Here is a 27,630-nt window from a genome sequence, read left to right on the forward strand (position 1 = left end):
TCCTTTTGTCTTGGCAAAACCAAGCAAACTCATTGGGTGGGACTGCAGTGCATCAACCTTTGGCCCATCAGACTTTCAATCAAGAGTACTTGTGGGCCACTGGTTGAATCCACTCCTCTCTCCTGCCCAAGAGAGCCAGTTTGGTGTAGTGGTTAAGTGTGCGGACTCTTATCTGGGAGAACCGGGTTTGATTCCCCACTCCTCCACTTGCACCTGCTAGCATGGCCTTGGGTCAGCCATAGCTCTGGCAGAGGTTGTCCTTGAAAGGGCAGCTGCTGTGAGAGCCCTCTCCAGCCCCACCCACCTCACAGGGTGTCTGTTGTGGGGGAGAAAGGTAAAGGAGATTGTGAGCTGCTCTGAGACTCTTCGGAGTGGAGGGCGGGATATAAATCCAATATCTTCTTCTTCTTCTTCAAGTGGCTGTTGCTAGCCAGCAAAGCTGATTCTGTCAGTAAAAGGCAACCAACCTTAGTTCTGGCAGTCACTTGCTCTCCTTATTCTCGCATTGGCTGAGTCACCTGTCACACTGATTCACAGAGGAGAGAAAGAAACCCTTCCCTCAATTGGCTGAAGGAGGGAGGAGGAGGGAAACTGCCAAAGAAAGGCTTCCTTTGATTGGCTGAGAACTTCTCCTTGTCTTCCTCTGGAAAGGGGAAAAAATTGTGTCCTGTGGCAACAGACCAAATACACAGAGAGATATGGAGGAAAAGTGAGACTGAGACAGAAATTGAATTCCTGTGCTTAAGACATAAGAACATAAGAGAAGCCATGTTAGATCAGGCCAATGGCCCATCTAGTCCAACACTCTGTGTCACACAGTGGCAAAAAATTTATATATATATATATACACACACATACATACACACACGCACGCTGTGGCTAATAGCCACTGATGGACCTCTGCTCCATATTTTTATCTAAACCCCTCTTGAAGGTGGCTATGCTTATAATACCAACAATGTTATCAGAGACAGATTGTTGGTCTGAAAGGTGTCACTAAAGGCCTCTGAGGCAGAACTCATTAGGGACGTTCCTGACTACAGCTGCCAGTTCCAGGTTGGTGGGAAATTCCTGGAGATTTTGTGTTGGAGTGTGAGGAGGGCATAGGAGTTAGGGCTTCAGAGTGAGGTCTGCCAGACACAGGTTCTTGCTGTGGAAGCTGACTGCATGATTTCAGACCAGTCACAGACTTCCAGACTAAGCTGCCTCACAGGGTTGCTGTTCAGATCAAAGGGGGGAGAGGAGAATGATGTAAGCTGCTTTAGTTCCCACTGCGGAGAAGGACTGCACTTTTTCTAGGTAGAGGCTGCAGGGATGGGGAGGAGATGTACAGCTGAAGTCAGATCAATTTCCCTGAGGCGCATAATCTATGGCAGGGGTGGCCAAACTTGCTTAACGCAAGAGCCACATAGAATAAACATCAGATGTTTGAGAGATGCAAGACTTTCATGTCAAATGTTTGTGACCAGGAAAGGAGGGAGGGAGGAAGGAAGGAAAATAGATGGGGAGGGAAGGATGGAAAGAACACAACTTTAACTTTAAATGTGCTCCAACCTGCCTACAGGCTTGGCTTGGAGAAGTGATTTAAAGAGACAAATGCCTTTGCCAAGCCAGCCAATAGGGCAGTGGTGGCTTTGAGAGCCACATGATATGTGTGAAAGAACCATGTGTGGCTCCCTAGTCACAGTATGGCCACCTCTGCTCTATGGTATACCATAATACAACTATGCCAGGCCAAAAAACATAGATCATGCCACAAACTCATGCTGATGCTAAACTCCACAAGGCTGGATATGACAGGAAAAGGTGGCAACAATGCACTGCAAACAAAAGGAAATGCTGTGTGACCATCATCATGCCCCCCTGCACCCCCTACAGTTATTCTTCCTTCTCCATTCTGGTCCTGGAGCCACCACAGACACAGGGACATACACATATTCGGCGGGGGGGGGGGAGTGGAAAGCAGACATCTGTTTCAGCTGCAAGGTGGGTGGGAAGACAGCAAGGTGGGGTGAGTGAAGGCCAAGAGTTGGGGTGGGGATGGGGGAAAGACAGCAAGGATGGAGAGTGAATGAATGTCACAGATGGGGGGAGTAGTGGCTTGCTAAGGGGGTAGTTGAGAGGAAAAAGTGGTTGTGGGGTGGGAAGTAGTTGAAGGGGGTGAGTTGGGGGTGGAGAGACACCAAGGGTGGGAGGAGTGAATGCCTTCACTTGGGTGGGTAGGAAGATAGCAAGCATGGGGGGCACTTGCCAAGAGACTCTTTCTAGAACCCATTGTATTTTTCTTCATAATGGGTCTTATTCCTAGTGTGTGTGTGTGTGTGTGTGTATGTGTGTGTATGAACAGCAAAAACAGGAAATAGGGATGCAGAGAAAAGAAGGGGAGAAAGGAATTGCTCGTATAAAAAAGAACATTTTTAAAAATTCACAGACATCAAAAATTATTCAGAGATACCAATGATATAAAAAGGTAAAGGTAGGGTGGCCATAATGTCTGAAGGCCAGCCAGGGACACCTTGGGGGGGGGAAGGTAGGGGTGCGCGCGCGAAGCACGTGCGCCGCCGGAAACAGGAAGTGACGTCACTTCCGGCGACGTCATGCCACCACCAGGAAAAGGAAGTGACATCACTTCCTGTGACATCATTTCCCCCCGCGCCACCTGCCGGAAACAGGAAGTGACATCACTTCCTGTGACATCATTTCCCCCCCCGCGCCACCTGCCGGAAACGGGAAGTGACATCACTTCCTGTGACATCATTTCCCCGCGCCACCTGCCGGAAGCAGGAAGTGACATCACTTCCTGTGACATCACTTCCCCCAAATGACATCATTTCCCCCAAATGCCACTGCCGGAAACAGGAAGTGACTTCACAGCACTTCCTGTGACGTCCCCAAAAATCCCCCAAATATCACCTCCGGAAACAATTTTGTTCTCAAATCCTGTATATACTTCATCAGTATATGGGATAAGGCACTTTCTCAACTGTGCTGCATAATGCAGCCTATTTATTTTGTCCTGTTTGCTCTGTTGGCTCTATCTGCGCCACCTTCACCACTTTCGGGGTGTGGATCCCCCCATGGGGTGGGCTCCCGACTTCTTCTGCCGGCTGTTTCTGATAGCCCTGCGCCCCCTCTTTCATTTGATATGTGTCCCGTGCGGGTGCCACCCTCCCGCCGGGAGATGCCGCAAAATGAGCCCCCTTGAGGCTTATGGCGGCAGGGCTCGGGGGAAGCGAGCTAGACTGCTGTTCTTTTGAGGGGTTATAGAGTGTTTCGAGCCTGTCCCTGTGGCATCGGTCCCATCGTTGTGGGACCCAGGGGGCCGGCGCAGCAGCACGCCGAAGCAGCCTGTCACTAATAACACAGGTCGAGATGCAGGACAGGAACCCGGAAGTGACCGACAGGCTGCTTCAGCGTGCCGCTACGCCGGCCCCCTGGGCCCCACAATGATGGGACCGATGCCACAGGGACGGGCTCGAAACACTCTATGATATCTCTTGTTGAATCATCTGCCAAAATATTTTAGCTCTTTCACAAGTCCACCACATATGGTAGAAAGAACCTTCATGCTTTTTACATTTCCAACACCTATCTGGCATCTTATTGTTCATCTTTGCTAATTTTTTTGGAGTCATATACCATCTATACATCATCTTAAAACAGTTCTCTTTAATACTATGCGAGTTTCATAGAGTTTTTCCACAGATATTCCCAAGAGTGGAGGGGCGGGGCGCAAGTCCGGCCTGCTCCTGCTCCTCCAGCGTTGCTGCTCAGGGTCCTAGAAGGACCCAGATTCAGGGCTTGCCACGCTTCTCCGCAGCTGCTCCTCCGAGATGGGTTCAGGCTGAGCCCATCTCGGAGGAGCAGCTACGGAGAAGAGGCAGCAGCAGCGCAGCCTCCCCCCGCTTCCTGGCCCCGCGCATGCCCGGCTCCTCTCGCTGGCTAAACCGGGACTTGTAATGGTCCTGGTATAGGCAGGCCGGGAGGCGGGAATTTGGACCCAGAAGCAGGACTTTCCCGGGTGACCGGGACGGTCTGGCCACCCTAGGTAAAGGTAAAGGTAGGCCCCTGTGCAAGCACCGAGTTGTTACTCACTCATGGGATGACATCACATACAATGTTTTCTTGGCCGACTTTTTACAGGGTGGTTTGCCATTGCCTTCCCCAGTAACATAGGTATTTTAAATATTGCTAATGTGTAAAACATATATGTATCAAATATAAAAGATATAAATTATTTTCAAAGATTCTAGTCCCCTCCCCAAACATATTAGCATTATTATATGGTTACAATAAAAATTAAAACAATTGTATTCATTCTTGAATGATTTTGAATGTTATTTTAAACTATAGCTAACACTATAACCAATATTACACAATAGCATATCTTAGCATATTAAAGTATAAAAATCTAAAATATTATTACTAATTATTCAAATTATAAAGGTAAAGGTAGTCCCCTGTGCAAGCACCAGTCATTCCAGCAGACTCTTTACGGGGTGGTTTGCCTCTGAAGAAGACATCAAACAATAAACAGTCGTTCGATAATATCACTCCAGATAGATCAAGCAACAGATATTCATATCACTCCTTTGAACCTTTATGTAAGTAACCATAATAGGCTTTCCATTTCTCTTCAGATTCCTTAGTTGGTCTTTTGTTTGTATAGTTTATATAAGTTGTTAGTCTTGCCATTACTAAACATTCAGTCAGTTTATCCTTCCAGTTCTCACAGGTTGGGCATTCTTCAGCTTTCAGTTGGGATGCCAATGCTACTGTGGCAGCAGTTGACATATATCTGAATAGTTCTTGTGAACAAAGCAGTAGACAAGTTCACCTTTAAGACCAACTAAGTTTTATTCAGAATGGAAGCTTTTGTATGCATTCTGTGCAAGCTTTTGCTTCAGGCCAACATGGCTGCCCACTTGGATCTAGTTCTTGTGAAGTTCTTTCTATATTGTCTGGTACAATTCCTACCATTGTCGACAATTCCTGTTTGCATCTGGAGACAGATGAAGTAAAATTCAGTCACAATAAGTCAGAAACTCATCAGACCTTGCTAATTCATAAGGGCTTTCCTAAGCCACTGTTGTGCTTCGAAAACTGCTTGTAACTATCATAGGGTGAAACTCTAAACCCTTTAGACTCAACAGGAATTTAGGCCTATTGGCTTAAGCTGAAGCAGGAGGACTTTATACCATGCAGTGATTGGTTTAAAATCCTTTGAAAGCTTGGCTCAACAGCTTTAGAGTTTAGACATTCCCATGACCTAATTTCTATTTAAGGGCTTCAGTGGCTATTTCAAGATAATCAGAATGTGAGATTAATCTTGTGAAGAAGCCATTTTATGTTTTCGTTCTAGCAAAAAGAAAGAAAGAAAAGCAAAACTATGTGATGACCCCTCTGAATCATGCCCTCTTCCCTCCCTTTAAAAAAAAACCTGCTTTGCCTGCTTGACCGCTGGAAATCCTTATTTGGGCTGTTTAGAAGCTTTATAATGTCTGACTACTTCAACAAAAAAGGAAATAAAAGGAGCACTTCAGCCAGTTTCTCATAGGAAAGAAAAGGGCTAGATTTAAAATCAAAAAGAAGAAAAGGAACCTTCCCATGAATTATGACTTAAAACCAACTTTAGCTACCAAGAGCTGCCTTTAACAATAATAGTGTGCTCAGGAAACTCTAGTCTCCGGTGATAAATAAGAGAGCTACAACAACACAGGATACATATGGACCAAACTGCTAAGCTGAAGGGATATGATATACAAACAGTCTGCCCTCCATTGTCTTAGCATCTCCCTCAGAAGAACCCTGAGTGCAACTTGAGATTGTGAGAGGAAGAGCCCTTCACTTGCTGCTCTTTCACTCAGTCAAGATGGTGACTCTCCTCCAGACCGTCTGGCAGGGGCTGCTGCTGGGGCTGGTGGTCCAGCCGGGTCGGGCAGCAGAAGCCCTGTGCTCTGAATTCTCTTGCTACACACTGCACTGGGGAAGCCTCAGCTGGCTGGAGGCCCAGAAGAAATGTCAAAACAACGGGGGAAACCTGGCGACTCTGAAGAGCCTGGAGGAAGCACATCTGGTCAGACAACTGCTGGCAACCGTGCCTGGGTGGGAAGCCAGCTCCGAGGTGGAGGTAAGGCTGTGGATTGGACTCCATAGGGAGAAGGGCAAATGCTACCAGAGACATCAGCCACTGAAGGGCTTCATTTGGGTGGCAGGTGACCAAGAGACTGAGTACTCCAACTGGGCTCAGGAGCCCCGGGAAACATGCACAGCTCAGCGATGCGTGACCCTCCAGGGCCCTCCCTTCCTGTCCCGGGGCCTGGCCTGGGTGGATCACCACTGCAGCCAGTCTGCTCAGGGGAACTCTGGCTACTTGTGCAAATTCAGCTTCCAGGGGATGTGCCGTCCACTTGTATTGGCTGGGCCGGGTGCTGTCAAGTATACCACCCCCTTTGGCATAGTTGCTGCTTCCCTGCTAGCTGTGCCCTTTGGCTCCACCGCTGAAGTGGTGTGTGAAGCACAGGGGGCAAAGATGGCTGGCACCTTCCTCGTGTGTAAGATGCAAGCAAACATAAACAGCAGTGCCTTTGAATGGAGCAGTCAGGGTCCTCTGTGTGCTTCACCCAGTCATGGATGCAGGTACAGCAATGGGGGCTGTGAGCACCAGTGCCTGGAACTTGGTGGGGGCGTCTTCCGGTGCGCCTGCCGCTCAGGATACCAGCTTGGAGGAGACCATCTTTCCTGCATCCCTGTGGACTACTGCAGCTCCAATCCGTGCCAGGGGCAGTGTCTGCCACACATCGGTGGTTTCAACTGTCTCTGCCCTCCAGGTTATGTGTTGGCTGCTGACGGCCAAAACTGTGTGGATGTGAATGAATGCACTGCTCCTCAAAACCCTTGCCAGCAGATCTGCGTTAACACTTGGGGCAGTTTTATGTGTCACTGTCACCCAGGCTACCAACTGGCTGAGGCTGATGGGCTGATGTGTCAGGACATTGATGAATGTGCCAGGGTCAAGCCGTGCACCCAGCTATGCGCGAACACTCAGGGCTCCTTCTTCTGCTCCTGCAAGCCGGGCTATCAGCTGAAGGACATCAACAGCTCTTCTTGTCTAGATGTGGATGAGTGCCAGGAAGAGCCTTGCGAGCACATGTGCAGAAACCTCCCAGGCAGCTATAGATGCTTTTGCCAGCCAGGTTGGAAACTAGACCCCAATGGGATCTCCTGCATCTTGGATACTATTACCACCAGCACTTTCGCCCCACCTACCCAGGGAGAACTGGGGGACACAGTGGACATTCAGCCTGGTTCAGACCCATCGATGCTGCTGTCTGAGTCTCCAGTCCAAGCAGAACTAGAAAAAATCTTTATATCACAGGGTAGCACTTTTCAGCCAGTGGTGCTCAGCAGGCCACTAGAGGCTGAAGACCAGGGTGGAGACGACAGTGCACAAAAAACCACAGGCAGCTCCAAGCAACTCCTGTATTATGTCTTTGGTGGTGTTGTGGCTCTTTTAGTACTGCTGGCTTGTGCTCTAATCCTGGTCACCTACAAAAAAATGAAGCTCAAGAAAGCCAAAAATGAAGCTAAGAGTGCAGCTGACAATTACTCTTGGGTGCCAGATCAGCGGGAGCCCAGGGCAGGAAGCAATGAGTACATGTAAATGATCAATAAGGGAAAGGCTTTTGCTGTAAAGCATGCAAGGGGGTGGGGAGGAAAGGTAAGGTATTGCAGAACAAAACAGAGGCTGCATCTACGTGGCAAGGATTCTCCGTTTTGTACTCATTACTGCTGTGTGTGCAGAGGCATTTGGATTGGTAATGGAGTATCCCAAAAGGAGGTTTTTTTTGTGTGTTTTCATCCATCAGTTGCCATTTTCCCTGCACTTTTCCTTGGCTATGCCATCAGAGGGTATTTCTTTTTGCAATCAGTAATTGTCATAATGTTATCTTGTTATAGTGCTACAGCTATAGCATTACAACCAGGGCTTTTTTGTAGCAGGAACTCCTTTGCATATTAGTGATGTAGCCAATCCTCCAAGAGATTACAAGGCTCTTATTCCAGGACCAACTCTAAGCTCTTGGAGGATTGGCTATATCAGGGGTATGTGGCCTAGTATGCAAATGAGTTCCTGCTACAAACAAGCTGTGGTTAGAACACTATAGCAATTTTTATTGTTTTTGAAGGCCCTCAAAAAGCTGATGGAACTTCAGGGAAAACAGTAGCTGTGACTGGATGGTGGAAAGAAAATTGCACTGATGTATGCAGGACCTTGGAAAAAAGCACACCTTCCTTGTGTCTAGAAGGTATGATGGTGCACTCTGCTCCCAAAACTCATGGCAAAGCAGGCCTGGGAAAGAGCATATTGAGGACAGGGCATGATATCATGTCAAGGCTTCAAAAACAACAACTCCGGTTTGGACACCAAAGCAGAGAAAAGTCTCTGTGTTGAAGCAACCCGAGAAAAAAATATATATTCAAGAAGTTTTAAGCATCACGGCAGACAGGACACATTACTCAGGGTGAGCTAAAGACAGACACAGAATTTTAAAAGCAACCCCAATGAATTCTTGAACCTAAAGTATAAAGTGGGTTTTTCAACTTGGATTGCTGACATACTGAACAGCAAGTAATTGTTATATACTGGCCTTCTCCTTTTCCTCCTTTCACTTTTCGGTGATGTAAAATGGTATGTTTTCAAATATTAAGTACCACATGTACACGTATTTGAATATACGTCATTCCTCTCCATTTAAAAAAACCAAACTTTTTTAAAAAAAGTTAAAAATTTGTGAATTACCGGAGGAAAGTGTATGAATAATGACCCTTCCACAACCAGTTCTTTCCCCTATTCAAGTAGAAACATTTTGTAAATCTCCACTGTTCTCTTTGTTCTCTGGAGTTTGCTATGGGAAATGTATTTTTATTTTTAACAGGACAGCAGAGGTGCTACCAAAATACTTCCGCCGCTCTAAAAAAACCTAGCTTCATTAATCTATTTATGAAAATTTTGGTCCATCAGTAGAACCCTTTTGAGTCCAATGTGCTGAAGATCATTTGGCCTGTGAATAGGCTGTATTTGATTAGACAAAAAAAAAATTGACTGTATTTGATTGGGCAAGACCCATTAAGAAATGGCACTTCTTTGTACTCAATGAAACCACAGCCTGAGCCTGTTTTGCATTCTACTAATTGCTCACAGGCTAAAATATTCCTTGGGGAATGACTTAGTCCCACAAAGTGGGCAATAACCCAGGTAGGTATGGAGTGTCCTCCCACATATATTTTTTTTTAAGGTCAGGGGACGCTGAGACCACGTAATGACAGTAGGAACCAAAATGTTCTGTGACTATGTACATGGACTCTGGGGAACACCAGCTGAAAAATGAACCCCAGGGTGGCAACTATTTTGAGATCAGCTACAGTAAGAGCTGCATTTTAAGTGAAGGTAATTTTCAGTTTTTGGTTAGTTTTCACAGTTATTGGTTTTCCATAGATCAGTGGACAGAATCTTGTATTAACATTTCTTTTCAAATTCAAGCACAGTTATGTTGGGTGTATGCAATGGGCCAATTTTGATAACATACAGCCATTTTGAGCATGTTGTAAAGTACATCACACAGTGTAAAGTAAAGTTTGTTTGTTCCACACTTCAGTTCTTGATGCCATCATTTTATACAGATTGCGGCAAGAGCCATCACAAACCAGTTCTGTTTGTATGGTTTGTGCTTTTGGCAGGCACAACTCTGGCAAGGGGCATGTATACCGCTTATTCAGGGGTGGAAAATCTGCTCAAAACCAAGTGTATGGGGTAGGGTTACCAACTTCAGATTTGGAAATTCCTAGATCTAAGGAGGTGGAGTTGGGGGAGGGTGGGATTTGGGGGGAGGGACCTCTATTAATAGGGATGTCAATCCCCAGGTAGGGTCACGACATCCCAAATTTCGTGGACTCCTGCCTGCCAGCTGGCTGGTGGGGGAAGTCCTACTCCCAAGAGTGACCACCAGCAGTCGCCTCTCTCCTTCCCCTCCTGCAAATTTTAAAGGGTCCTCTAGCTGATTCCAAGAAGCCCATGTTCCCACAGATCAGCTTGAGGGGCCCTTTAAATCTTGCAGGAGGGAGGGAGAGGAGTGGCTATCAGCCACTTGCCTAAACTCCCAATTCCCAGCTGAAGTTCAGTCACCCCCCCCCCCAAATTCCCAGCTGAAGTTCAGTCACCCCCCCCCCCAAAATTCCCAGCTGAAGTTCAGTCACCCCCCCCCTTGCAAATAGCATTTAAAGGAACCTTTTAAAAGTGGGGGAAGGGACCTGATGTGCAGGGCTCCAGTTCCCAAAGTGATGACATTACTTTTGTGTGATGTCATTGCATTGGGGATGTCCCACCTCCTCCAGACACATCCCCAAAAGTGTCCTGCTGGGGAAGAAGGGCCTGGCAACACTAGTGGGGTACAATATCATAAGAGTCCATCCTCCAAAAGCTGCCATTTTATCCAGGGGAACTGATCTCTGTCAGCTGGAAATCCATTGTAATTTTGGGAGATCTCCAGGCCATATCTGGAGGCTGGCAATCCCAGACTGCAGGGCGGGGGGAGAGTTGTGTTGGGTTGAGTGGTAAGGATGTAGTACAGTGGAGGAGGAGTGAAGGCCTATAGAAGCCCTCCCCTGTGCCACCTGCTCATCTGAATCATTTCAGTGATGAGGGAAGCAAACTGGGCAAGCTCTTATTCCACCCCTGCTTCTAGCTGAGCCTTTCTGGCTCTCTTCTCCTCTACTTGTGCTCATCTGTTATGACTGAGCCTGGGTGGAAGAGAACAGGAAAGACCATCTGTAATGATGAAGGCTTTGTAAATCCTGTTGGTCATATCTGATCTCACTCAAAGTTGACCAAATCAACCAGTCATGAGAGAAAGACTAAATAAGAAAGAAAGAATGGAGTCACTGACTCACAAAGGTTTATCCCCTGCCACAAATTTTGTTAGTTTTTAAAGTGTTACTAGATTCTTGCTCTTTTCTATGACTACAGACATACTAACATGGAATTGTTACTTAAGGTACTTAGATATTTGAGTAAAAGGTGTTACATGGGGGGGATTTTGAGGGGATTTTTCTTTTGGACCAGGATGTTCATCAACAAAATGATAGTGATGCACATACATTATCATCAGGTCTTCAGAAACTTCCACACAGTGATACTTCTCTCCCCCCCACCCCCGGTCAGCATTAAAATAAAACCCTAAACATTTTGAGTTCACGGTAGTTTTGGCATATCCATATGGCCCTTGGCAGAAAAAAAGTTCCCCACTCCTCACATAAATGAACCCCCCCCCCCAAGCTTTCCTGTTGATCATTTGGGCAACAAAGGTCAAGGGGAGACAAATGTTGTTTTTTTCCTTTGTTGCCCCTTCTTTTCTCCCATCCTTTTCATTCCTTTCCTCCTTCCACTGCTGCAGTTTCTGGCCTGGCTGCAGGGTTGCCAACACTGGCTTGGAAAATTTCTGGAAATTTGGGGGTAGATCCTGGGGAGGGAGTTGAGCAAAGATGCAATGCCAGAGATCCCACCTTCCTAAACTATGCAGGGGAACTGACCCATGCAGTCTGGAGATGAGCAATACTTCCAAGAGAACTTCAGGCAGCTACTGTGGACTTGCCAGGCAGACAGGCTGGGCTGAGTGAAGTCACTTGGACACTCTTTGCAACCACTTTTAACTTTAAAAGGGGTAACCTCTCTGAGATGAGGGGGCATGTGAAGAAGAAACTGAAAGGAAAGGTAAAAAGGGTCAAAACTAGGCCTCATTTTGGGCAGGGGCTCAAAGGAGTGCGCTCCTCTAAATTTTATTGTGCCCTTTCTTTCTTATCCCCTCCCTCCAGATACTTGATTCTGGGCTCCACTGTTCAAACCCCCTGTGAGAATTTTGCTGAAGTCTAATTGACAAACTTTCTAATATTTTTCCCCCGCAAAAAATGGGAAAATAACCAATAACATATAAAGCAGACAGATGGAAATCTTCCTCATGCCACTGTGGTCACATAGGAGAAAGTAATTTGAAAAGTACGATGGGAGTAAGGTTTTATTATGACAGTTATAATTCAAGAAGCATTTTAAGGTAGATGCTGAGCAGACAGGTTAAAACGGATAAAAGGAAGTACTTCTTCACCCAAAGGGTGATTAACATGTGGAATTCACTGCCACAGGAGGTGGTGGCAGCCACAAGCATAGCCACCTTCAAGAGGGGTTTAGATAAAAACATGGAGCAGAGGTCCATCAGTGGCTATTAGCCACAGTGTGTGTGTATATGTATGTGTGTGTGTATATATATATATATATATATATATATATATATATATATATATATATATATATATATATGTGTGTGTGTGTGTGTGTGTGTGTGTGTGTGTATAAATTTTTGCCACTGTGTGACACAGAGTGTTGGACTGGATGGGCCATTGGCCTGATCTAACATGGCTTCTCTTATGTTCTTAAATGAGTTATGCAAATGTGCTGTGCTAATGAGCTCCAGCACCTCTTTTTCTACAACATGACTCTTGGTCATAATCCTTGGGGAAGCTTGGAAACTATTTAAAACTACAATCCTAGAAGGTCAGATAAAATATATACCACAGGTTAGGGAAGGCACAAATAGGTATAGAAAAAGGCCTGATGGTTAACAAACAAAGTAATGGAAGCAGTAAAAGGTAAGTAGGATTCCTTTAAGCAGTGGAAAGCTAGTCTCAATGAGGTTAATAAAAGAAAATAGAGGCTGTGGCAAATAAAATGCAAGTCTGTGATCAGGCAGGCAAAAAGGGATTATGAGGAACATATTGCAATAAACATAACGATCAACAATCAAAATTTCTTCAAATACATTAGAAGCAGGAAACCAGCTCGGGAGGTAGTGGAGCCCTTGGATGACCAAGAGGTAAAAGCAGGGGTCATTTGGTAGAAAAAGAGCTGCCGGAGCTCATTAGCACAACATTTGCATATGCCACACACCCCTGACATTACCAGGAGGTGTACTAAATTGCATCAGCTTAGCATCTACCTTAAAATGCTTCTTGAATTATAGCTGTCATAAAAAAAACCTTCCTCCCATCATACCTTGTGAATTACTTTCTCCTATGTGACCATAGTGGCACGAGGAAGATTTCCATCTTTCTGCTTCATATGTTTTGTTTATTTTCCCATTTATTCATTTTTTTGTGGGGGGGGGGGGAATATTAGTTTGTAAAATCTTAACGTTCAGCAAAATTCTAACAGGGAGTCTGAACAATGGAGCCCAGAAGCAAGTGGTTTTTTTTGGAGGGGGTAAGAAATAAAGAACACAATAAAATTTGAAAGTTTCAAAGCTCTGCTCCTGTGAGCTCATCTTCAAAATGAGGCCTGGGTAAAAGGATTATTGAAGGACAATAGGGAAATGGCTGAGAAGCTGAATGCATTTTTTTGCCTCTGTCTTCACTGTGAAAGATGAGAAGTGTTTGCCTGCTCCAGAACCACTGATTTCAGGAGGGGTGTTGAAAGACCTGAGTCAGATTGAGGTGATGAAACAGGAGGTCCTGTGACTGATAGACAATTTAAAAACTGATGTCACCAGGCCTGGATGGTATACATCCAAGAGTTCTGAAAGAACTAAATGTAAATTTGTGGATTTCCTGACAAAAATACGTAATTTTTTTATTAAAATATGCTTCCATTCCTGAGGACTGGAAGGTAGCTAATGTCACTCCCATCTTTAAAAAAGGTTCCAGAGGAGATCCAGGAAATTTCAGGCCGGTCAGTCTGACATCAATACCAGGAAGGTTGGTGGAAACTGTTATTTAAAGAGAGAATTAGTAGGCACATTGATGAACAAAGGTTATTAAGGAAGACTCAACTTGGGTTCTGTAAGGGAAGATCTTGTCTCACTATCTTGTTAGAGTTCTTTGAATGGGGTGAACAAGGGGGACCCAATACATGTTTTTTACCTTGACTTCCAGAAAGCTTTTGATAAGTTCCTGTCAAGCGCCGATATTTTCCAATAACAGAGTCCTTTTGTTTTGAATCAAAAGATAGGTTTATTGTAAGAAACTCAGGAGCTTTGCCAAGGACACAAGCCTTGGGACTAATGGGGTACAAAGGGTTACACAGTTGAACATATGAAGCTGCCTTATACTGAATCAGACCCTCAGTCCATCGAAGTCAGTATTGTCTACTCAGACTGGCAGCGGCTCTCCAGGGTCTCAAGCTAAGATTTTTCACGCCTATTTGTCTGGACCCTTTTTTAGTGGAGATGCCAGGGATTGAACCTGGGACCTTCTGCTTCCCAAGCAGATGCTCTGCCACTGAGCCACCGTCCCTCCCCTATATATGAGATGCTATATAGGATCTCAGCAAAGGCTGTGTTACAGATGCATACTGGAGTCACAGGTTCAAAGGTTACTAAGCAACTATCTATTTTACTACTAAGGAATCCTGGGCTATTGAAAACATCAAACCTTCTCACACTTCTCTATTAAGAGATAAGGGTTGTCTGTGTGAAACCGGGGGTGAGGGTGGGAGGTGGCTTGGAGGTACCAGTGGCCAGCCTCTAGTATAAACATCCCAGGGCCAGATGTTTTCACTACGTGCCCTCTGGGTTGTAAATAATGGGGGAGAGCTGGAGAGCTGATGACATGCTCTCTACATAGTAAAATGTGGTCCAGAAATGAGCGCACGTGACAGTTCCATATCACAGTTTCCTAAGTAAACTCAATAGTCATGGGGTCCAAACTGGTGGAGACTGACCAAGAGAGATCATGGTAGACAATTCACTGAAAATGTTGAGACAGTGCAATAAAAAAGGCCAATGCTATGCTGAGGATTATTAGGAAGGGAATTGAAAACAAATCAGCCAGTATCATAATTCCCCCTCTATAAATCAATGGTGCGGCCTCACTTGGCATACTGTGCACTGTTCTGGTCACCACAGCTCAAAAATTATAGCACTGGAAAATTTGCAGAAAAGGGCAACTAGAATGATTAAAGGATTGGAACACTTTCCCTATGAAGAAAGATTAAAGCACTCGGGGCTCTTTGGCTTGGAGAAATGTTGACTGAGGGGTGACATGATAGAGGTTTACAAGATTATGCATGGGATAGGGAAAATAGAGAAAGAAGTACCGTACTTTTCTCCCTTTCTCACAATACAAGAACTCGTGGGCACTCAATGAAATTGCTGAGCAGTCACGTTAGAATGGATAAGAGGAAGTATTTCTTCACCCAAAGGGTACCGGTAATTAACACATGGAATTCACTGCCACGGGTGTGATGGCAGCTACAGGCATAAATGGCTTCAAGAGGGGATTGGATAAACATATGGATCAGAGAGGTCTGACTATTAGCCACAAGGGATAGATGGAACACTATCTGGGACAAAGTATGCTTTGTATTCTTGGTGTTGGCGGGGGGGGGGGGCACAGTGGGAGGACTTCTAGGGTCTTGGCCCCACTAGTGGACCTCCTGATGGCCCCTGGTTTTTGGCCACTGTGTGACACAGAGTGTTGGACTGGATGGGCCATTGGCTTGATCCAACATGGCTTCTCTTATGTTTTTATGTGACACAGAGTGTTGGACTGGATGGGCCATTGGCCTGATCCAACATGGCTTCTTTTATGTACATATGTTCTCTTTCTTCTGTCTCACTCCTGTGCCTCTACAGTGTATCTTGGATCCAGGTTGGCCAACTGTAGCATGGGTCTGGGAGACAATGGCAGGCACAAGCCATGCGCAAGTGCCCACTCATCTGATATTCCAAGAACCTGCTTGGGTCTTTTGGGCCATTAACTGCAAGTAGGTGGCCAGAGGAAAAGAGTACTTCCCCGCAGCTCTTCATGATTCCTCAGATGGTGTTCTGGCAGCCATCTCAGTCACAGTGGCACTGCCAACATCTTAGGGACTTCAGCTCAGACCCAGCAGCTGACTACATGGGTCCAGGAGGCAATGAAGGGCATGCACCATGAGTATCACCTTCTCCTAACCTCCTGAGCTGCTTAGTTGCTTGGCTGCAGAACTGGCGAAATGGTTTGCATGCCACCTTTTGGAATGTATGCTGCAGTATGTCTGCCAGAATATGTATTTATCCAAGAAGAGAGTATTCATTTGGGATTGGCTGAAATTGCTTTGGTGTGATCTTTGATATTTTTTGAGCCAGTGTAGTGTAGCGGTTAGAGTGTCAGACTAGGATCTGAGAGACTCAGGTTCGAATCCTCACTCTGCCATGGAAACTTGCTGGATGACCTTCAGCCACTTTTACCTCCTAACTTACAGGGGTGCTGTGAGTGTAAAACAGAGGTGGGAAAGATGTGAGCCACTTTGGGTGATTGGGTCCCTCTTGGGGGAAAAGGTGGGGTATAAATGAAGTAATTAATTAAAATTCTCAAGATTGTTATACACATTCAGCAGATCAAACCAAATTTAAACATTTGGAGAGCTGTTGTCTTTAAGAGATGAAAATTGAGTTCACACTTCATCCTCTCACTTGCCATCAAGGGGGTTTAAGAAGTGATGAACATCGGATCAATTATACCCATTAAATAACTGAGTCCCAAGTTGCTGAAACTGTATTTACATAATACCGTTAACTCTGGGTCATCAGCTACATCCTTTTCCTTAGTTTGCGTTTTCCTGCTCTTTTCCTTCTCAGATGGACCTATTGTATAACAAGCAGGAAGGGATAGTATGGCTTTCCTAGATGCTCAAATGTCTTTGAGGGGCTTCCTTGCATTCTTTAGATACAATAGCTGGGGTGGGGGGGAAGGGGTCGTAACTTTTGTGAAGGCACAGAAAATGCTGGGAGTCTCTTGTTTACATCATAAATAAAGTTGCCCTTAAACATGTATGTTAACAGGCACATAAAAGACAAAGAACACCCATGTCACTTTTGGATAGGGATGCATGCACATGAAAGCTATACCCATAAGAACATAAGCGAAGCAATGTTGGATCAGGCCAATGGCTCATCCAGTCCAACACTCTGTGTCACATAAGAACATAAGAGAAGCCATACTGGATCAGTCCAATGGCCCATCCAGTCCAACACTCTATGTCTCATAAGAACATAAGAGAAGCCATGTTGGATCAGGCCAATGGCCCATCCAGTCCAACATTCTGTGTCACACAGTGGCCAAAAATATTTTATACCCACACACACACACACATATATATATACACACACACTGTGGCTAATAGCCACTGATGGACCTCTGCTCCATATTTTTATCTAACCCCCTCTTGAAGCTATCTATGCTTGTAGCCGCCACCACCTCCTATGGCAGTGAATTCCACATGTTAATCACCCTTTTACCCAGAATTAAACTCTGTTGGTCTTAAAGGTGCCACTGGACAAATTTTGTTCTGTTTCTTCAGATCAACATGGCTTCCCATATGAATCTTCAAGAGCAGATAAAAATGGATAATCTTGGGGAAACACATTTATCACCCAATTCCAGTCACTTTAATGGCAGGTGGATAGGATGTCTCTACGTCACAGTTTCAAAGAAACCCCATCTGGCTCGGAATTGCTGCCTTCCCCATTTCTGGCAGAGCTCCCCACCCAGACTGAAATGGGAAATGATGCTGGAGAAGAGACCACAATGAGCCATCCGACTGCTTAGCATTTATTTAGCAGGGTTTTTCTTGGAGCAGAACAGTCATGCTCCTGGCCAGACGCCAGTTCCCTGGCCTGCTGTTTGTTATGTTTTGGGAGGAGTGTTCTCTTTCGTGCCTGAGCAGTTTCCCCCCCAGCCCTTCTGAGTCACTGCAGCCCCAAACCCATCTGCTGCATTTGGGATACATCAGCTACTTCCGTGCCAAACCTCTACAGCCTGACGCAGGCAGTTCTGAAGCACAGCTATCCCCTAAGGGTGGCAGCACTCATAATGCATTGTTGAATCACAGTGTGCAATGGAGAATCTTTGAAAATAAAAATAAAAATTACAATCCTCTACTTCTCGCACAAGAAGCGACTGAGGGCAAAGTGTGACACATCTCCTGGTGCAGAGAAGCTGGCAGTGAGCAAAGAAATTCCAACAGGTTTTGTAATAACTTTTACCATTCATTTCACAGAGTACATTTGAAGGGTTAGAAGTCACAAGGAGGGAAAACTGGGAGTTCTGCAGTATTTAGAAGCATTGAGCTGGAAGGGATCTCAAGGATCATCTAGTCCAATCCCCCTGCATATTGCAGGAAATTCACAAATACCTCCTCCCTCCACTCCCCCAGTGACGCTGTATTCTATGCCCAGAGGAAGGCAATCTGGGATAATCTGGCCTGGTGGAAAATTTCTCCCTGACCCCAAAGAGGCAATTGGCATTACCCTGGGCATATAAGTAAGGGCCATGAGAGCTGAGTGCTGGGTGTTAGGGAATTCTGCTTGAAATTCTATTTCTTTATCTCAAACAGTGCGATGGATCACTGGATCAAATAATCATTGAGAGGCATTTAACAAGAAAAAGCAAAAACATATTTATTTCTACAGGGAAAGGGTACTGGGAAATAAAACAACAAACACTAAAGAACTACATGCTAACACATTGAGAACCACATGCTTAATGGAGACTACTTCCTCCTTCTTGACCTCTCTACCAGAACAAAGGAAGTCACCTGACTAACTGACCAAACAAACAAAACAGGTTTTCCTGCTTCTAGACCTTGATTGACAGCAGTCAGTATCTTCTTCCCAGGTCATGCAGACAATACGGAATCAGGCACAGTGTTAACCCTATAATGACTGGAACTTTAGAACATTGCAAAGGACATACAAAACAGATATATATTTCCAACACCCCTTCTCAATGCCTAATGTGCAAGTCATTAAACATTCAATAGTCATTACTCTATTCACTGTAACATTCACATCAACTAGATTCGTCATTTCACATAAACGTTCAAATCTAGCACAAGGTAATGGTTTTGTAAGTATATAAGCTACCATAGCTTCTGTACAACAATATTCTATCTTAATCAGCCCCTTCTGGTGTAGATCTTTCACTAGCTCACATTTAATACCAATAGATCTACTGACTGTTCTACTTTCGCCTTTACATATAACAATACAAGCTTGATTATCTTCAAACATTAAAATAGGATCAGGTTCTTTTATCTTGAAGTCTTTCAGCAGATGAAAAATCCATTCAAGTTCACTGCAGGCACTGGCTGCTGACACACATGCAGCTTCTGCTGTAGATTGTGTCACTATAGTCTGTTTTCCGCTAGTCCATTCTACAAGTCCATTTCCGTAGAAGAACAAGTATCCACTGGTTGATCTGTAATTTCATGATTCTTCTGCATAGTTGGCATCCATGTATCCAACTAGTCTGGGATTCTCAGAAGGTTCAATGATCAGTCTTAAGTCCATAGTCCCTTTTAAGTATCTGGCAAGTTTCTTTACTGCATTCCAATCATGGTGATTAGATGAACTTTCTTTTCTGCTCAGTATTTTGACAGCAGCTGTGGTATCAGTCTGGTAGTTTTACTCAGGTACAGGAGTTCTCCTATAGCTTCTCTGTACTCTCCAATGTCTTTGAGTGGTTGACTACCCTGAGCTCTCAGGTATGCAGGTTCAAGAAGTATCTTAGATTCTTTACAGTCTCTCATGCCAAGAGATTCTATAAAGTCCATAATCTTTCGTCTTTAGCACAGTTGAAAGGTTCCATCCTTGAGTCTCTCAATCTGTATTCCTAGATAGTATTTAATATCTCCAAGCCTTTTGACTGTGACCTCTTTGTTCAGCTTTTCAACAATGTCTTTAATGTCCTCTTTGTTCTTGCAGCTCACAACCAAATCATCAACGTAAACCAGAATGTATTGATATTTTCCATCTTTGAGTCTAGTGTACATGCAGGATTCAGCTTTCCCTTGCTCATATCCTTGTTGCTGTAGTAGTCCAGTTATTTTGTCATACCAGCTTTTTGCGGCCTTTTTCAAACCATACAGTCCTTTGTTGAATTTGAAAACACAGTTCTATTTGCCAGGGACTTGAAAACCTTCAGGTATTTCCATATAGATTTCCCCTGATAGCTCACCATTAAGAAATGCTGTCAATGTCTAGGTGCTCTACGAGCATATTTCTAGATGCTGCCACACTCAGTAGTGTTTTAAGTGTAGCACTATTGATAACTGGTGCAAAAGTCTCTGAATAATCAGTTCCAAATTCTTGTGCATAGCCTTTGGCTACTAGCCTTGTTTTGTACAAGTCTATAGTTCCATCATCTTTTTACTTTATTTTGTAGACCTATTTACATCCAACAGTCTTTCTTCCTGCAGGTAGCTCCATACATCTTTTTCATAAATTGATAGTATCTCTTGTTCCATTGCTTGAATCCATTTCTCCTTTTCTTCATTAGGTAAATCACACACTTGTTTCCAGATCTTGGGTTCTTCTTTAGGTTTCACAGTCTCTATAGATCTCACAGCGTCACAGTATCCATATTTCTGTGGTGGTTGCCTTTTTGTGCTCCTTTCTGATTGTCTTAAAATGAGTGGAGGTTCTGTCGCTCCCTGCGGTGTGGTCCCCATTTCCCCTTCTGGTTCAGTAGAGTCTTCAGAAGGTAGACCTGCCGGTTCACTGGTGGTCACTACAGGTAACCAGGTACATCAATCTTCAGAAGCATCATCATTAACCTCGGGATCAGATTCAGGTACACAGGGTGCTCTAGGCAAATTACTGTCATCCACAAACACTACATTACAATGTTTGGTCTTATTCAGCTTTGGATCATAGACTCTGTAGCCTTTTCCCACTGAGGGATATCCTACTATGAATCCAATCTCAGTCCTTGCATCAAGTTTCCCTCTATTTTCTTTAGGAACATATGCATAGGCTTTTGCTCCCAAAGTTTTGATATGCTTCAGTTCTGGCTTCTTGCCAAACCAAGCCTGGAACGGACTAATTCCTGTTACTTTTGAAGGTATTCTATTGTGGATATACACTGCTGTATTTACAGCTTCAGCCCACAGGCCTTTAGGTAATCCAGAATGCATGAACATTGCTCTGGTCATTTCCTGTAACACACGATTAAGACTTTCTGCACTCCCATTCTGCTGTGGAGTGTATAGGACAGTCACTTTGTGTTCAATCCTTTCTGCTTTCGAAAATTTCTTGAGCTCACTGTTGTAATATTCACCACCTCCATCTGTCAGCAAGCTTTGAGGTGCATGCCCAAATCTGTTTTTAACCATGGCAACATATTCTTTAAATTTATCAAGAGTCTCATCTTTTGATTTGAGCATATAGATCCACTATCAATCAAAAATCTTCCTCTTTCATCAATAAAATTCACATTATTAACATGCATAGTACTTTCTCTGTTCTTTTCTTTGTTCCCACCTGGGCCATTTGGCTTGGAAAATTTCTGCTTTAAAAAATTCTGACTGCTATTATTTCTATGGCCATGAGATGGCGCCCGTGTTCCCTCATTTGAAACATGTGCTTTAAAATTGCTATTGCTTTGTTCAGTGTCCTTGTCCCCAGATCTGGAGGCTGCTTCCTCCTCGATAGCATTTAACAGGCCTTCCAAACTCAAATCCTTTTGCAGTCTCAAATCATCTTAATTGGCTTGTAGTTGTTTGGTAGAGCTTTCAATATAGTTGAGATTAAGTCTCATTCTGCAATAGCCTCACCAAGCAACCTGTAGTTTGGATTGCATGCACATAAATTCCTTCAGACATTTAGTCACATTCTCCCCTTCTTGCACTTGAAAACCAAATTTTTTCCCTTTAAATCATGAATAGTACTTATGGGAGTTTTGTTATATTTATCTTTAAAGCATTCAAGCATTTGTTTTGCAGTTTAAAGAGTTTGCAATTCAAAAATTTCATATGCCTCAAGAGATTCTAAAATAAGAGTTTTTGCAAAACCATCTAGCCTTTTAAAATTTGATTTTTCTTGCTCATTCTCAGGGGGATTTTCAGACAAAACTTTTTCAGCTCCATAAATCTCAAGTCTTTGTATTAGGAGCGAGAGCCAGAATAATAAATTATTCTTAGTTAACTTCAGGGTACTAAATCCTATCACTGGTAGGTTACTCATGGTACCAAAACCAAGATTTGCAGTGGCTGTTCCTGAAGATGTGGAAACAGAAGGTCCAGTGGCTCCTCTCTCTGGGTTCGACATTTTTCACAGTAATCAGGCAGGGCAGGGTTAAAGATTCTTCCTTTCTCACTGAAGAGAAAAGGTGGCTGAATGTGCACACATGGTTACAGCAAGGCTCTTCCAAGGTCTCTGACGTAATCCACAGAAAAAGGATTAAAAGGCTCCAAAAATTCTCTTTCTAGCACATCTGAGGCTTTCAGACAAAAGTAGCAGCGTCTTCAGATCGAGACGATCTGAATTCAAAGCTCATTTAAGTCAGAACGCTCTCAGTAATGGCAAGAGAAGAAAAGGCATCGTTTTAAAATTGAGGCTTGTCTGCACAGCATAGCAGCTTTTTGCCTATTGCTTTCTAAATGCTCTCAAAGGCGATCCAGATTTTTAAAAAATCATTTAGAGTTCAAAAAACAGCCCATGCTATAATCAGTTTTGTAGCAAGAACAACCGTCGACTGCTACCAATTTTGTTAGGGAATTCTGTTTGGAATTCTATTTTTTTATCTCAAACAGAGCGATGGATCACTGCATCAAATAATCAGTGAGAGGCATTTAACATGAAAAAGCAAAAATATATTTATTTCTACAATGAAGGGTACTGGGAGATAAAACAACAAACACTAAAGAACTACATGCTAACACATTGAGAACCACATGCTTAATGGAGACTACTTCCTCCTTCTTCTTGACCTCTCTGCCTGAACAAAGGAAGTCACCTGACTAACTGACCAAACAAACAAAACAGGTTTTCCCGCTTCTATACCTTGATAAGACAAATCTCCACCGATAGTATAGCCATGCATTGGGTTTTTACTACCTAAATGCAGAACTTTACATTTAACATTTTTACTACCTAAATGCAGAACTTTACATTTAACATTTTAACATAAATGTTAAAATTCATTTTATTGCTTTTAGCCCAGTTTTCCAACCTGTCAAGGTCATCCTGTATCCTGTTTCTATCTTCTAATGTATTTGCAACCCCTTCCAATTTAGTATCCTCTGCAAATTTAATAAGTATTCCCTCTATCCTTCATCCAAATCATTGATAAAGATGTTGAACAAAACAGGTTCCAGGACAGATCCTTGAGGCACTCCACTTGTCACTCCTCTCCAAGAAGATGAGGAACCATTCACAAGCTCTCTTTGGGTGCAATTTGTCAACCAGTTAGATCCACCTAATGGTAACAGGATCCAAACCACATTTTACCAACTTGTCAACAAGGATAGTATGTGGAACTTTATCAAAAGCCTTACTGAAATCAAGATAAACGATGTCTACAGCATTCCCCTGATCCAGCAAGGTAGTCACTTTCTCAAAAAAAGAGATCAGGTTAGTCTGACATGACTTGTTCCTGAGAAACCCAGGCTGGCTCTTAGTAATCACATCCATTCTTTCAAAATGTTCCAGGACTGACTGACTGATGATTTGTTCTAAAACTTTTCCAGGTATAGACATCAAGCTGATGGGTCAGAAGTTACCTGGATCCTCTTTTTTCCCCTTCTTGAAGATGGGGACAACATTCGCCCACCTCCAATCTTCTGGCACCTCTCCTGTTCTCCAAGAATTCTAAAAAATAATAACCAGAGGCTCAGAAATTACATCCGCAAGATCTTTTAGAACCCTTGGATGTAGTTCATCTGGCCCTGAGAACTTAATTTCATTTAAAGAAAAAACAGGTTGCTTACCTGTAACTGATGATCTTCGAGTGGTCATCTGTGCAGTCACACACATGGGTCTTGCCGCAGGCAATGAATCCATTCCTCGGAGTTCCAATAGCTCGCCTATAGCGCTTTTGGCGCGCTCCCCTCCCGCCCTGGGGAGCAGGCAGCGACCGCGCATGCCTGGAGCGGGGGGGGGAGCGCCCATTCCACTCAGCTTCTTCCAGCCGCCGCTGACATAACACAGTACAGAGTTAAGTAACAATCACAGGAAGCCAGCAGCGGGGAAGGCTGGGTGGGCGTGTGTGACTGCACAGATGACCACTCGAAGATCATCAGTTACAGGTAAGCAACCTGTTTATCTTCTTCGTGGTCTCTGTGCAGTCCCACACATGGGTGACTAGCCAGCTGAGTAACCTGGAGGAGGGTGCTGGTAAAAGAAGATAGTTAGTCACATAAGAAAACAGATCATGTTCCAAGACATAGAGGCAGAAGCGAAAACACTCACCATACTTCAGTGGAAGATGGATCGGAGAACTGCTTGGCCGAAAGAGGCGTCCCGTCTCGCACGAACGTCCAAAGCGTAATGGGAGACGAACGTGGAAGGAGAGGACCACGATGCAGCTGCACAGATGTCCTCTAAGGAGACGCCCTGTAGAAAAGCCGAAGATGTGGAGACCGCTCTAGTAGAGTGGGCCTTGAGGCCTTCGGGAAGAGGCTGTTTAGCCAGTTCGTAACACAACCTGATGGCACTAACTACCCATTTGGATAGTCTTTGGGTAGAAATTTTGTGTCCTTTACGCGGTTTACCGTAGGCCACAAACAGGTTAGGGTCCTTACGGAAAGGTTGTGTGCGATGCAGATAGAAGGCTAACGCCCTTCTGACATCCAGAGAATGCAGGGATCGCTGTCCCTGGTCCGATGGGTTAGGGAAAAACGTTGGTAACGCAGTGGAGGTAGACAGATGAAACTTGGAGACAACTTTGGGGAGGAACGTAGGATCCGGTCTTAAGACAACCTTGTCCCTATGAAAGATGGTGTAGGGAGGGTCATGTCTGAAGGCACATAAGTCACTTGCCCGCTTACCCGAGGTGAGGGCTATTAGCAATGCTGTCTTCCAGGAAAGAAGATTGAGCTGTATTGTCGCCATGGGTTCAAAGGGCGCCTTCATTAGACAGGAAAGAACAAGGGATAAACTCCACGTTGGGACGAACGGTTTAACCGGTGGATGTAGGTGCAGCATTCCTTTGAGGAAGGATTTAGATAAGGGGTGAGAAACACTGTCCTGCCGTCGATAGTGTCATGGAATGCCGAGATGGCAGACAGGTGTACTTTAAGTGAAGAGTAGCACAAGCCTGATTTCTGCAGGGATAGGAGATAATCTAGAATCAGGTTTAGAGGTGTTACCTCAGGTGTCAAATGATAGGGTGCAACGAAGGAACAAAAGCGCTTCCATTTGTGTTGGTACGAGAGTCTAGTAGAAGGCTTCCTTGCGTTGAGAAGAATATTGGTCACTTCTGTGGAGAGGCAGGTGAGTGTATCCTCCAAGCAGTGAGGGCCAGAACCCGAGGGTTGTGATGTAGTACCTGGCCGTTCGCCTGCGATAGAAGGTCTCCCACGATCGGGAGGCGGCGGTAAGTGTGTTGTGACATTTGCAGAAGTTTGGTGAACCATGGTTGCCGTGGCCACCACGGTGCGATAAGGATGCAGTCCGTGCCATCCCGTGCGACCTTCGTCAACACGCGTGTCAGTAGGGGGGTTGGCGGAAAAATGTAGTGGAGGGGACCTCTCCAGAGATGTAGGAAGGCATCGTCGCCCTTCCTGCAGTAGAAGCGGTGACATTTGGCATTGTCCCTGGAGGCAAAGACGTCCACCCTGGGGGTCCCGAAGCACCTGAAAATCCGACGAAGGTAGGTCAGATTGATGGACCATTCGTGGTCGTCTATACGTATCCTGCTTAGGGAGTCGGCCAATACATTCTGTACACCTGGGAGGTGGATGGCGGTCATGTGGATGCTGTGTTTGATACACCATTCCCAGAGCAGTGTGGCTATGCGACATAGTCGAGGGGATCTGGTGCCTCCCTGCTTGTTTACATAAAATACTGTTGCCATGTTGTCCGTGGAAATCTGGATGTGGCGACCCGCAATGAGAGGAAGGAAGGATTGAAGAGCTCTGTGTACTGCAATCAGTTCTAAGCAGTTTATGTGCAGGGTCCTCTCCTGAGGGGTCCAGAGACCTCTGACAGTCTTGCCTTCTAAGTGGGCTCCCCATCCCCACATGGAGGCGTCTGTTGTCACGATAGCCGTTGGAGTAGTTGGTAGGAACGGCATGCCCTCGAGGAGGTTGTCGAGGCTGGTCCACCAAGTGAGAGAAGGAAGGACTCTCCTGGGGACGGTGAGCAGGGTGCTCTGAGGTTGCACGTGAGGCCGGTAGGCACGTACGAACCAGAGCTGAAGTGGTCTCATTCGTAGCCTGGCGAAGAGGAGGACTGCTGTAGTAGCGGCCATCAGACCTAAAAGACGCTGAATAGTTAGGGCCGGTTGGATGGGATGTAGCTGGACCATCCTGGCAAGGGTGATGATTGTCATAGCACGGTCCTCTGGAAGGAAGGCACGGTGTAAAGAGGTGCGAAGATGGGCCCCTATGAAGCAGAGATGTTGAGTGGGGGTGAAGTGCGATTTGGTGACATTCACCCGCAGGCCTAGAGACTCCAGGAGGAGAAGGGCTTCGTGGAGATTGGCCTCGAGCTGATTTGGAGTTGGTGCAATGAGGAGCCAATCGTCTATGTACGGGAAGACTGTGATGTTTCGTAGTCGAAGAGCCGCTGCCACCACCGCCATGCACTTGGTAAATACCCTGGGTGCAGTGGAGAGGCCGAATGGTAGGGAGATGTATTGATAATGATGTTGGCCGATCGCAAACCGGAGGTATCTGCGATGCTGAGGTCGGATAGTCACATGGAAGTAAGCGTCCTGAAGATCTAGGGAAGCCATCCATGAATCCTTTGGAATCAAGGGCAAGATGGACTGCAACGAGATCATTCTGAATTTTCTGTACTGGATAAATTTGTTTAGCTTCCGAAGATCTAGAATAGGACGCTTGCCTCCATCCCTCTTGGGGACCAGGAAGTACCTTGAGTAGAGTCCCATTCCCCGATGTTGGAGGGGAACCGGTTCTATGGCTTTTTTCTGGAGCAAGTCCAGAATCTCGTGATGGAGGTGATGGGATGGAGGGGTAGCCACGAAGTAGTGGTGGCGAGGCAGCGAAGCGAACTCTATTGCGTACCCCAGACGTACGATGGTGAGTACCCAGGAGTCGGTCGTGATTGAAGTCCAAGTCCTGTAGAATGGGGAAAGACGCGTGGGGTAGGGTGACTGAATGGGGAAGTCAAAGAGACTGCTTGGTAGGGGGGGATGATTTTTTGGACTGCTGAGGGCGTTGCCTTTGCTGAAAAGAAGGCTTCTGTTGCGCAGGTCTTCTTTTCCAGTATTCAGACTGTTTAGGAGAACGCTGGCGTCTTTGGAAAGATGGTTTCCAAGGTTGTTTGCGGCCAAACGGTTGCGAAGCAGGTTGGGAGACTCCTAGGCGCTTGGCCCTTTTACGACCGTCGTCAACAGAGGACAAGACCTCATCAGTAGAGGCATGAAAGAGGCCGAGGCCATCAAAGGGAAGATCCTCTATCTTCTGCTTGATGTCGGGTTGAAGATTAGTGGATCTCAGCCAAGCATGACGACGCAGGGCAACTGAAGAGGCGAAGACACGGGATGAACAGGAGACCGCATGTCGAATCGAATTAATTTGTTGTTTGGAGACCCTGGAGAGTTCGGAAACCAGGGCTGATGCTGTTCTCTGAGAGGAGTCGGGAA

General features: G+C 45.1%; 1 protein-coding gene across 1 annotated transcript; it reads left to right on the top strand.

Annotated features, from left to right (window-relative positions):
* The first annotated feature begins 5,580 nt into the window (after positions 1-5,580).
* CD93 (CD93 molecule) lies at positions 5,581-7,915 on the top strand. Its single transcript, XM_060254402.1, has one exon. It carries the CDS (start codon positions 5,873-5,875, stop codon positions 7,661-7,663), a length of 1,791 nt encoding a protein of 596 aa, XP_060110385.1. The 5' UTR covers positions 5,581-5,872; the 3' UTR covers positions 7,664-7,915.
* The last annotated feature ends 19,715 nt before the right edge of the window (positions 7,916-27,630 follow it).

The sequence above is a fragment of the Heteronotia binoei genome, chromosome 14 (genome assembly GCF_032191835.1).
Source record: "Heteronotia binoei isolate CCM8104 ecotype False Entrance Well chromosome 14, APGP_CSIRO_Hbin_v1, whole genome shotgun sequence".
Classification (NCBI taxonomy): Eukaryota; Metazoa; Chordata; class Lepidosauria; order Squamata; family Gekkonidae; genus Heteronotia; species Heteronotia binoei.